The 12,532-nt window shown below is 50.0% G+C and overlaps 1 protein-coding gene across 1 annotated transcript; it reads left to right on the top strand.

The window, feature by feature from the left end:
* Window positions 1-685: 685 nt before the first annotated feature.
* On the top strand, window positions 686-5,384 carry BO70DRAFT_352359 (phospholipid-translocating P-type ATPase domain-containing protein; the record flags this gene model as incomplete). The annotated part of the gene is made up of 4 exons (XM_025541791.1): window positions 686-1,153; window positions 1,212-4,151; window positions 4,201-4,430; window positions 4,481-5,384. 4 exons carry the CDS (start codon window positions 686-688, stop codon window positions 5,382-5,384), a joined length of 4,542 nt encoding a protein of 1,513 aa, XP_025399972.1.
* Between the last annotated feature and the right edge of the window lie 7,148 nt (window positions 5,385-12,532).

Here is a 12,532-nt window from a genome sequence, read left to right on the forward strand (position 1 = left end):
GAGGCGGGCTGCCCCCATGGCGGAGGCATTTGCGTATTGTCCTGGTATTTTGCCGGGGCCTCCAGGAGGGATTGTCGGCTCGCTGGCTGGCCGCCGCTGGCTGGCTCTCTCTTTGGCTGGCTGGCTGGCTGCTGCTCGCTCGCTCACTCGCTCGCTCGCTCTCTCCAAGAAACCCGACGCTGTCCTTAAGCCTCTCTCTTACTCTTGCCTCTGAAGGACCGGTTCCTCTTGTGCTTGGGTTCGCGAGTTCTTGAGTTCGTGATTTTCTGTCTTCTTTGCCTTCAACATTCTTTCGTTCATGGCATACGGATGTCTAGACATCCCCAGTAACCCTCGATCTTTCTTCCCCTCCGCTCGTTTCGCCTTCCTGACTGCCGTGTGTTTGGCGTCCCTTGGTGTTATTGACACCCCCATTCCTTCTCATTCCACCTCGCCGTGCTTAAGCGCCTTACCAGAATAGATCGCACCCTTTCCAATCGCCCGATTCTGTATATACCAACCCCCTTGATTCCTCCCGCATTCGACTCCATACACTCGATACCCCCCCTCCGTCCCGGAAGAACAACGTCAATCCGCGAGCTGGCTGCGCTACTGAGGACCAGCCCCGGTGCGGATGCTCTCCTTTCGCCGATTGAGACAACACCTTTCCCGTTTTATGCCCTTGTCAGGGCCGACAGCAGCCTAAATGGCTTCGATCGACTTGGGCGCAGAGTTCAATGAGTCTGGACCCGAGGTTCGGGAAGTCAGCAGCAACGTCTCGAAGCCGACGAAGCGTCAACGATGGGCAACCCAACGGAAAGCCGGCCCAGGCGGCATGCGAAAGCGTGTCTCCATCATGGATCGCTTGCATAAAAACTCAGATGGGAAAGAGGAGAAGAAATTGGCTGCGACGACCTCCCCCACGTCGATTGAATCCCCTCCTACAGAGCAATCAACCACGGAAACCCCTCCGGGGTCGAACAGTCGAAGAGTCTACTTCAATATCCCGATCCCAGAAAGCGAACGAGACGAAGATGGCCATCTAAAAGCAGCATACCCAAGGAACAAGATTCGAACAGCAAAATACACAGCGTTGTCTTTCATCCCCAAAAACATTTGGTTTCAATTCCAGAACATTGCGAATATCTATTTCCTCTTCATCATCATCCTCAGTGTATGCCCTCTCCCTTGAACCGCGATGTGGAGGGCCCGAAGCTCATTACTTTGTCTAGTTTTTCTCGATCTTCGGTGTCGATAGCCCTGCCCTTAATACCGTTCCCTTAGTCGTCATCGTTGTACTCACCTCCATCAAAGATGCCATCGAAGACTTCCGACGCACAGTCCTCGACAATGAGCTTAACAATTCGCCGGTATATCGATTGGTTGATTGGAGCAACGTGAATTCGACCGAGGACCATGTCTCTATGTGGCGTCGTATCAAAAAAGCGTCCACCCGGGCGACCGTTTACACATACCGGGCCTTGAAGGGCCTTTTCCAGAATAAAAGTGCATCCCAACAACAAATGAAAGACAACCGACGACTGACCTTTATGACGACGGTGTCCCCGCGCGGATCGATGTCCTCCGAACGCGACGAAGAAGACGCTATCCAGATGACTCCTGTTTCATCACCGACACCAGAGGCGCGCCCGGACTGGCCACTCCCAACCGCAGATGATAGCCAATTCTTGCATCCGGGCAAGTCTGCCCAGGATAGCATAGCTACACCAGCTGGCTCCGCTAACCCCCCACGGAAAGGCGGCAGCGTGGTGGACATGTCAAAACAAACGCTCGGCAAAGCTAGGTTCAAGCGCGACTTCTGGAAGAACATTCAGGTCGGAGACTTTGTTCGATTATACAATGGAGATCAGGTCCCAGCCGATGTCATATTATTGTCGACTTCCGACCAGGATGGCGCGTGTTACGTCGAAACGAAGAGTTTGGACGGAGAAACAAACCTGAAAGTCCGACAGGCTCTCAACTGTGGTCGTCAGGCCAGGCATGCCAGGGATTGTGAGAAAGCAGAATTCGTGATCGATAGTGAGGCCCCGCATGCCAATCTGTATGCCTACAACGGAGCCCTGCGTTGGGACCAGCGAGACCCGGATTACCCAGATGCCCCTCGTAGGGAAATGGTCGAACCGATCACAATCAACAATATGCTCCTGCGTGGATGCTTTCTCCGCAATACCGAATGGGCGTTGGCTGTTGTTGTCTTCACTGGAGAGGACACCAAAGTGATGCTGAACTCGGGCGAGACTCCCTCAAAAAAGCCAAGGCTCGCCAAGGATTTGAATTGGAACGTCATCTACAACTTCATCCTTCTATTCATCATGTGTCTTATCTGTGGTATTGGTAACGGGATTATTTGGGGCTCACCTAACGCGTCCTTGGACTACTTTGACTATGGGTCCTACGGAAGTACTCCTGCAGTCACCGGTCTTATCACGTTTTGGGTTGCCGTCATTCTATTCCAAAACTTGGTCCCCATTTCGCTCTACATCTCCCTCGAGATTGTTCGCACGATCCAAGCTGTGTTTATCCACAGTGATGTGTTCATGTATTACGACAAGCTGGGGATGTCATGCATACCGAAGTCATGGAATATTTCCGATGATGTCGGTCAAATCGAATACATCTTTTCGGACAAAACCGGCACGCTAACCCAAAACGTCATGGATTTCAAAAAGTGTACCATTAACGGAGTCTCATACGGCGAGGCGTTCACAGAAGCCCAGATTGGCATTGTCCGGCGAGAAGGAGGCGACGCTGATGCCGAAGCCGCCAGGGCCCGGGAAAAGCTTGCGGCAGATACCGCCGAGATGGTCGACCTGCTTCGCGAAATGTATGACAATCCCTACCTACGCGAGGATGCCTTGACCTTTGTGGCGCCAAAATTCGTTGCAGATTTGGGCGGCCGATCCGGAGAAAAACAACGAAAGATCACAGAACAGTTCATGGTCGCTCTTGCGGTATGTCATACGGTTATCACTGAGCATACGCCCGGTGATCCTCCGCAAATTGAATTCCAGGCACAGTCGCCCGATGAGGCTGCTCTAGTAAGTACGGCCAAAGACTGTGGTTTCACTCTTCTGGGGCGATCGAACGATGACCTCATTGTGAACGTCTTGGGTGAAGAGAGGACGTACACGGTTCTTAATACCTTGGAATTCAATTCAACAAGAAAGCGAATGAGTGCAATCATCCGCATGCCTGATGGCAGTATCCGGCTCTTTTGCAAGGGTGCTGATAGTATTATCTATTCGCGCCTGGCCCCAGGCAAGCAGCAAGAGCTTCGCAAGAAAACGGCCGAACACTTGGAGATCTATGCCAATGAAGGTCTGCGGACATTGTGCATCGCAGAACGAGAGCTTAGTGAAGAGGAGTATCGCGCCTGGAGCAAGGAACATGATCTGGCAGCAGCAGCACTTACAGAACGTGAAGAGAAGCTCGAGCAAGTGGCGAGTGATATAGAGCAGGATCTTATGCTGATCGGTGGTACGGCAATTGAGGACAGACTGCAAGATGGTGTCCCGGATACAATTTCTTTGCTAGCAGATGCAGGCATCAAGCTATGGGTTCTCACTGGTGACAAAGTTGAGACTGCCATCAACATCGGTTTCTCATGCAATCTCCTGGATAATGAAATGGAGCTGATCGTCTTCAACATACCTACTGATCAGGCACAACGCGCATCGCAGGAGCTTGATAATCAGCTTCGTCGCTTTGGACTTACCGGGTCAGATGAAGAGCTCCTTGCTGCTCGTCAAGATCATTCACCGCCAGCACCAACACATGCCGTTGTCATTGATGGCGAGACTCTTAAGTTGATGCTTGGAGATGATTTGAAGCAGAGGTTCCTTCTTTTGTGCAAACAGTGCAAGTCTGTTCTGTGCTGTCGAGTCAGCCCCGCGCAAAAAGCAGCCGTCGTGCGAATGGTGAAGAACGGTCTTAATATCATGGCCCTTTCTATCGGTGACGGTGCCAATGATGTTGCCATGATCCAGGAGGCTGATGTTGGTGTTGGTATCCTTGGTGAAGAAGGTGGGCAAGCAGCTATGTCTTCTGACTATGCCATCGGGCAATTCCGATTTTTGCAGCGACTTGTTCTTGTTCATGGAAGGTATTCCTACCGGCGTATGGCCGAAATGACTGCAAACTTCTTCTATAAGGTAATTTACTATCCTCTTGGCATGTGATCGTTTACTGACAAGCTGAAAGAATTTGGTGTGGACGCTTGCTCTCTTTTGGTACTCATTCTACAATGGATTCGATGGCTCTTACCTTTTCGACTATACCTACATTGTTTTGGTCAACGTTGCATTCACATCGTTGCCCGTTATCCTGATGGGTATTTTCGATCAGGATGTCGAGGACAAGGTCGCATTAGCCGTGCCCCAGCTGTATATGAGAGGAATCGAGCAGAAGGAATGGTCACAACTCAAGTTCTGGTATGGCACAGGCTCTTTATCCCGAAAGTTGCATAAGCTAACCTCGACAGGCTATACATGCTCGATGGCTTTTACCAGTCGGTCATTTGCTTCTTCATGCCGTACCTTTTGTACAGTCCGGCAACGTTCGTGCACTCGAGTGGGTTGAACATCAATGACCGAACCCGAATGGGCGTCCTCGTTGGCTGTAGCGCAGTTCTTGCGAGCAACACCTACATTCTGATCAATTGCTTTCGTTGGGACTGGTTGACCGTCCTAATTAATGTCGTCAGCTCCCTTCTTATCTTCCTTTGGACCGGCATCTACTCTTCAATTCAAGCTTCAACCACCTTCTACAATGCCGGTGCTCAAGTTTTTAGTGCTCTGGCCTTTTGGGTGGTTCTATTGATGACAGTCACGATATGCCTTCTTCCGAGGTTTACAGTCAAGGCGTTCCAAAAGGTTTTCTTTCCTCTTGATGTGGATATCATTCGCGAGCAGGTCTCGAAAGGCGACTTCAAATACCTTGAGCAGTATGAAGGGTCCGTTCCGCCGAAGGCAGCCGCAAAAGCGGCATCTCAAGCCTTCAGTGACGAATCGTCGACTTCTTCAGACTTTGTGAAGCCTATCCAGCCCACAATGAAGCGTGATCCATTCTCAGACGAACAGCGGGTGTACTCTCCTTCGTTTGCTCCGACAATACATACCCACCGACCGCGGAGCAAAAATGGAAGTAACGGAACAACTTACGCGTCTAGCCTCGACACGACACGACTTCCTCATCCGCAGCCAGTGGATTATGTCCAATCGAACGAGCAAACGCGGCACTCGTTTGAAATAGTGCAACCCAATTTCATGGCGGCCCAGGAGTTTGCCTCAACCGACATGCTGACCAGAGAGTCCTCATTCGCCGGTGTCCAGGAACCGCACAGTCCTCTGAAGAGCCCTCACGACCCTCCATTCCATGCCATATAACCCGTCTCATATCTTAGACAGTACATATTCTGACCTCTTCCATGCCTTTCTTTTTCCCAACCTTCTTTACCATCCCTCTTTTCCTTGATGACTCCTTGTCTGGGTTTTTCCATGCAACTCAATCTGTTCCTCATTTCTGTCTAACGAGCAAATTCCCCATATTCCCCGATAGAAGGCGTTAGGCACACAGAATTGGTTGGCGGTTTGGCGCAATTGTGTTTGTTCTGTTTTTTTCCCCTCCTGTTTGCTGTTTCCCTCAGCGCCTGGGGCCTACCTATCTTGGTCCCTTCCCTCTTGTTTTCTCGAAGGCCACTTTGATTGATGGCACGCCTGACCGGTTCTGATAACTTTCCCTCTTTATTTTTCATTCCAATTCTTGTACAAAATCTTGCACCCCAAATGCGCATTCACTTGAGATACTCTTCCTCTCTTTCTTTTTTTTTCTTCAAGTTCAAGCAGGCATTTTCCACGTATGTTTTTTTTTCTGTTGAATGGTAGTACTTTCAAAGCAAGCCGGCACGTGGGAATGAATTGAATCGTCATATGTGGCATGTGGCGTGGATGAGTCGGAGGTTGTGGGCGGGTTTCATGTATTCTACTGCTACTGCTACTGAGAAGAGCGAAATGGGTTCCGCGGACTAGTCGATGTGGACGCCATGTTGAAAGATCAATACAATGTATACGTATACGTATCCAATTATAGTATAGTATGTGTGTCCTGGTGAAAGAGAATGGTTGGTGTAGGGATGGGTTCCATGGCATTTATTCGTGGGCGTGTTGTATACTCAGGGGTTTATGGATGGATGGATTTGACCCTGACATCAAGGTCACCTTCGAATTAAGGCTCGGCTAGGTTGGAGTTATAGTTCGTTCCTAGCCATCTGTTATGTTTCTTTCATTGGGGAAGACAATGAACAGACCACAGACGACCCTTTGAATCACTCAATTTAATCAACCAACCAATCAATTAATCAGACCCCCTCATCACCTCCATCCCCATCCCAAGCCACCCAATCAACCGTGTTCAACATCTCCAAATACGAATACGACAAAACCACTCTCTCGCTCTCATCCTCCTCCTCCGAAACTGCTTTCTACAATAGCAATAAATATAGCGATGGCTCTGCAAGATAAGAAGTATTAATAAATAATCACTACCAAAGGAATATATAAACACCTATTATCAAGATCTATATAGTAGACCTGTAATAATACTAATAGGTAGTAATGGAAATACCTGTGTCGCTCTAATCCAGGAGATGTTGGAGCTTGACTGATTCTTGTGTAGTCCAACTTCGTAGTAGGTTTGGAAGACACCGAATGCGTTGGCCGTTCCCCTGGTGGTTCGAGGTTGGCCTCGTCTGTACTATCTTGCTGTTTTTGCATGATAGTGTAGTTTTGCATTCCCTTGGCTTTTGAACGAGGAAATAAGAGATAAGAAAAGAACAAAGGTATCAGTACTTGATACGATCGGGACTTCTTAAGGTGACTTCTTCTTCAAGATTGAGTTTCTATTCCATGTTGGCGCAGGACCTGATATTGTAGGTGTATACATATTTGTGACTTCGGCTCTCGGCTTCGGACTCAACATGGTTCGGCACCAATTGACTGGATCGGGATAGGGGGATGTCACTGGAGTTATTGCCAGAGAATGCACGCGCAACACACCTTAGAGGATGTTTACCTGGAAGGGGACTTCAACAGATTGTGCCATCTGAGGGGTCGATTGAAGCTCGCCAAGCCCGCCGACTCGAGGCGCGTCTAGGCGCGTAAAGTGGAGGATCCGCACTGCCCACCGCCTTGCGTGGCTACCAATAACAGCGGCAGAAGGGATTGCGCCGATGGGCTCCGTTATTAGTTTGGACCGAAGTATTATTCCCCAACCTGCCTGCTGCTGCACTTCGCCATTCACTTCACTTCCCCCCTCCTGGCCTCCTGGTGTCTTCGTCACTCGGAGCTTGGGGAGTGTTGTTAACATCCTTCCTTCACATCACTGGGTGGACCCGCTCTTCTGTTCAATCCACCCCTTGCAAATTTCTCCCACCCACAGATGAGCTTGCTGTGTGTGGTGAAGTATCACAGCTGTCCGAATCTTCCAGGTGCTCAGTTGCCACAAGTAACAATGGTCGTATAGCAGGCAACTCTGGGATGGTATTCTTCTCTGTTCATTTTTAGGAACCCTGCTGGACGCGCGCTTTCTTCCTGTACCATACTGTACTCCTAATCTGGGGAATGTGCTGGCTGTAGCCTAGATCGCTCGCAACCATGGAGTTTATGGATATTGTTGGGTGAGTGACCGGGTGGATCCCTTCTGCCGTACCCCAGCGAATTGCTGACAACTTATATGTGAGTAGAGAGCTACAGTCTCTCCCCGACAGTGTTCACATCTTATGTCCCCGACAACATGACGATGACCACGCACGATATGATGACGTTACCCAAGTCGATGAATCGGGGAAATCGGTTGCGGAGTTAGTCGCGGAAGCCAACGGTCGGAAGGAGAAATTTCTATCCTGCATGCGGATTTTGGCATATAACCAGGAGGGCGTGGAGGAGTTGCAGACCTGGATCTGGCGGAAATTGGACGACTCGCTCGAGAAATGCGACCTCTGCATCAAACAATACTACACGGGGAAGATATGGCTCATGGAGCAGCTCAAGGAAAACTACGATGACGAGGACATCGAGAAGTTCTCTCGGATGCTTGACGAGTGCGACATCAAACGGATCACGAAGAATCTAACAACCGCAACAGCCAAGTTAAAAGAGGTCCCACCCCAGGAGGTTGGGCTTCACGTGCTGGACCGGGCATCTCTGCTATCGATATTCGAGACTTTGAGCTGTGATGCTATGCTTCGTAACGACAGTCTTCTGCAGCAGTATTTTGATGAGCCGTTCAGGTTAATACAGACGAAGCGCAGCCTGAAAGTCTCCGATTACATTCCCGCCGTCACTCGTTTCCTGTTCGACCCGAATCAAAACCGCAGCTTCTGGGCTATTCACTCCTGGATGCGTTACGCTCGGCCGCCGACTACTATAGAGTTTGACTGGGCAGTGAAAGAGGGGCTTCTTGATGCGCTAAGAACGGCATCTCAGCAGCCAGCCCAGATAACCGTCATCCAGCGGCTATGGCGTGGGATGCAGCTTGTAGTAAGAAGACTGGACAAGGATCAGATTACACATCATTTGCGAGCCCTTGAAATCGATCCCTGCCGTCTTTCTGTGGACCACCTTGGCATACAATCTCCCGGGCTACGCTTCCTCCTTAACACAATCCAGATTTTCTTGGAAAAGGCCCCGGGGGATTTCTGGGATGCTATGCAGACAATATCTCCACAGGCCATCATCGAGCTTGTGTTTTATAACCCCCAGCTGGATGCATTTCTGATGCAAGCTACCGAGGGCGAGCCGTATGAGAAATCTGCCATGAAGGATATGCTGTCATGGACCAGTCCATTTATGTCATCGCTGAAAGGGGCACACCAACCTTCAGCCTGCCGATCACTTGTCTATCAGCTTCTTGATCGATTCCAAGATGTGCGGTTTCCGAATCTTGCGCGTTATCATTGCTTCCATACCGGACTAATGATTTTGCTCAATACTCTCCGGAGCTTTACCGACCATGAGTCCTCAAGAGGCTCCGTGGCCCGTATCGTGCTTTCGGAAACACTAGGCGTTGTAGGCGCGAATATTGAAACCATCCTCAAGCCTCCGGAGTTTGCAGTTGAGCAGGGTCGCCAGCGTGAGATATCATCTCTGTGTATGGATGTCATCCGCAACACACTTGCGCTCGAATGTCAATCACTCAAGAGTGATTACGAGGCCATCCTTCGACACAACACCCTCCAACATGGTGTGAGTACGTATTCTGCTACCATCTGGGATGCGGTTGTCAAGCATCTGCATGAAGATAACTTGGCCCTCTCGACATCCGCCCTTCTGGGAATATTACCTCTCGTCGGGTTAGAGAAGTTTCCCACAAAAGGCGAATCCAGCCAAGAAAAGACGCACTTCAATGTTATTTATGGCCACCTTACTCATCTTTCCTGCCAAATTATTGAGCGTCTTGCCGATTTCAAGCCAGAGCATCTTGATGAGCTGTTCAAAAGTCAAGATACTAGCAGTGCTTTGATCTCTGCTCTTTTTGCTGCTGATCTTAACACCTACCAAGCTGCCGTGGATCTGATCAAAAACGTCAGCGGCCAATCCGCTCGAAGGGACGCAATCTCACATTTACTGCAATCTTTTTTCATCACTACCATGTACGGATTGAGCTGGTCTTTCCGACGAATCTCGAACATGAAAACATTTGCTTCTGCTCCGAGGATGTTACACACGGGAACAGACATTGTGGATATTCTTTGTGACACGCAGACTGGTATGCTCAGGACACGCAAGCTTGCTGATCGCAGGGAGGTGCTTTCCCTTCAGAAACTCTGGGAGTATCTGTGGCAATCCCTAACAACGATATTCGACGAGACGGAGTCTTGGCACCTGAGAGGGAACGACAAATCTGTGATGCTGGAGTTCTGTCGCGACAGTATCCAGTTTGCCGATCTTCTCTTCGGACAATACGGCGTTTTCCTCAGCGCTGTCGTTGATGCGGACCCAAACCAGGAAACTTCTGCGCGTGAAAACTTTCTCAAATCAGCGACCACCACAATGAGCGCAATGGTGAAGTGGCTGCGACTGAAGGATGAATACTTAGCAACAACCTTGGTTGGGCTCGTGTCGAAGATCCTACGGCGTTTAGGGGAGCTAAGCGTAACGACAGTGAAGCAGGATGCCTTGAGTTTTATTGAAGGCGTGGCAGTGAATTCTTCCATTAAGACCATATTGACGCTGCGGGAAAAGGCGGAGCTTGTGCGGGCTTTAGAAGCTTACTATAAGAAACCCGTTGTAACTGCTTCGACCGCTAGTCTCAAGAAGCAGAGTATGATTACGGCCTTCGCGAAACCGGCAGAGCTCTCAGCGAGTCCCACTGAGCCCAAGACGGCTGATGAGTTTGACGATAATGTGCCCGATGATGTCCTGTTACAGTTGTCTCGTTCCGTCGAACTCAACAAGGAGAGGGTCGCCTCGGAAGCCAAGAAGAAGGCCGTACAACCGGCGAAGGCCCTTCCGGTTATTCCTAGACCTGTCCCAGCCCCGTTGAAGCCTAACGTGACCGTTCAATCCTTCCGCGAGAAGCGTGAGAGGGAAAGAGAGGCCAAGAAAAAGCGTGACATGGCTGAGCTGGCACGCTTGAAGCGGAACCTTCCAGCGATTGGTGTTGCTGAGCAAACCGCTGAACAAGGTTCTGGTCTGAATGGTATTGGAATCAAAGGAAAGGATCACACTCCTGCTGATAGTATGATGGTATCATCTGGGTCGGAATCCGAGTCTGAAAGCGAAGACGAGCTTGAGAAGGAACTGTTTGGCGCGAAAGCCAGCTCAAAGCCTGATGCGGTCAAGGCATACGAGGAGAGTAAGCGAATGTCGCTGAAACAGAAGGGTCCAGTCAAGAAAGTTAAGCAAGTACGCTCTGCAAAAGATATGCGAGCACGGCTTGCACCGGACCTGTCATCCCTGCACCGTACACTTCTGGCCTGGGACTTCTTTGCAAACGGCGATCTTCCACCAAACTCGGGACGTACTGACTACAGCCTGGTCTCCAATGCCTTTAGAGATCCTATTGAGTACCAGAGGACATTTGAGCCACTGCTCATACTGGAAGCCTGGCAGGGATTCCAATCTTCGAAAGAAGAGGGTAACTTCAAGCCATTTGAGGTGAAGGTTGCCACGAGACTGTCTGTGGACTCATTTGTAGAGGTCAGTACGTCCATACCGGCTTCCGAAGCCAAGGATTATGGACTTGGTGAAGCGGATATTGTCCTGCTTTCTAAAGCCAAATCTCCAACCGTTGATTCTTCCGCGCCCCATTGCCTGGCCAGAGTCTCCAACATCAACAGGAAGAAGGGAATGGCCGAGATTTCCTACAGAGTCAACCCGGGTAACCCTTTCATCAATTCCCTTGGACCTGGTGCCATGATTTATGGTGCGAAAATCACCTCTTTAACCCCACTTGAACGTGAATATGGTGCACTGATGGCTTTGCAATATTACGATCTTTGCGATGAGGTCGTAAGGGCAAAGCCGTCTCCAATTCTAAACTACTCGGATGCCACCCTCAAACCCATCGCAGAAAACTATAACGTCAATTCGGCCCAGGCTAAAGCAATCAAGTCTGCGTTAGACAATGATGCGTTCACTTTGATTCAAGGGCCTCCGGGATCCGGAAAAACAAAAACAATCGTTGCACTCGTTGGTGCGATATTGAGTGGCGTTCTGGGTACCAACCAAGGAGTGTCCATCTCACGACCGATGGGCAACGTTAAACCTCCCAGTGGGAGGGCAACCACGTCGAAGAAGCTGTTAGTGTGTGCTCCCAGTAATGCTGCTGTCGATGAATTGGTTATGCGATTCAAGGAAGGCGTCAAAACGATACACGGCCGCCAGGAGAAGCTGTCTGTCATTCGATTAGGAAGAAGTGATGCTATCAATACCAATGTCCTGGATGTTACCCTGGATGAGTTGGTGAACGCACGGCTGAATGAAACGTCTCGCAAGGATACTGGCGAACAAAACATGCAGAAAATTTACATGGAACACAAAGCTGCCGACACCGCTTTCAAGGAGACTCGTTTCAAGATGGACCAGTGCAGAGCACAAGGGTTACCCGTTCCGGCAGAATTGGAACGGGAGTTCGACTTGTGGAAGAAAAAGAAGACACAGCTGAGTCAGGAAATCGATAACGCCAGAGACAAGAATCACACAGCAGCGCGTGATGCTGAATTGAACAGACGGCGCATCCAGCAGGATATTATTGACGGCGCTCATGTCATCTGCGCGACCCTCAGTGGTAGTGGACATGAAATGTTCCAGAACCTGAGTATTGAGTTTGAGACCGTGGTCATCGACGAGGCGGCACAATCGATTGAATTGAGCGCCCTGATTCCCCTGAAGTACGGGTGCTCCAAATGTATCCTTGTCGGTGACCCAAAGCAATTGCCGCCTACCGTCCTATCCAAGGTCGCCTCGAAGTTCCAGTACGAGCAAAGTCTGTTCGTCAGAATGCAGTCCAATCACCCTAGGGATGTGCACTTACT

Source organism: Aspergillus heteromorphus (assembly GCF_003184545.1).
Source record: "Aspergillus heteromorphus CBS 117.55 chromosome Unknown BO70scaffold_10, whole genome shotgun sequence".
NCBI lineage: Eukaryota > Fungi > Ascomycota > Eurotiomycetes > Eurotiales > Aspergillaceae > Aspergillus > Aspergillus heteromorphus.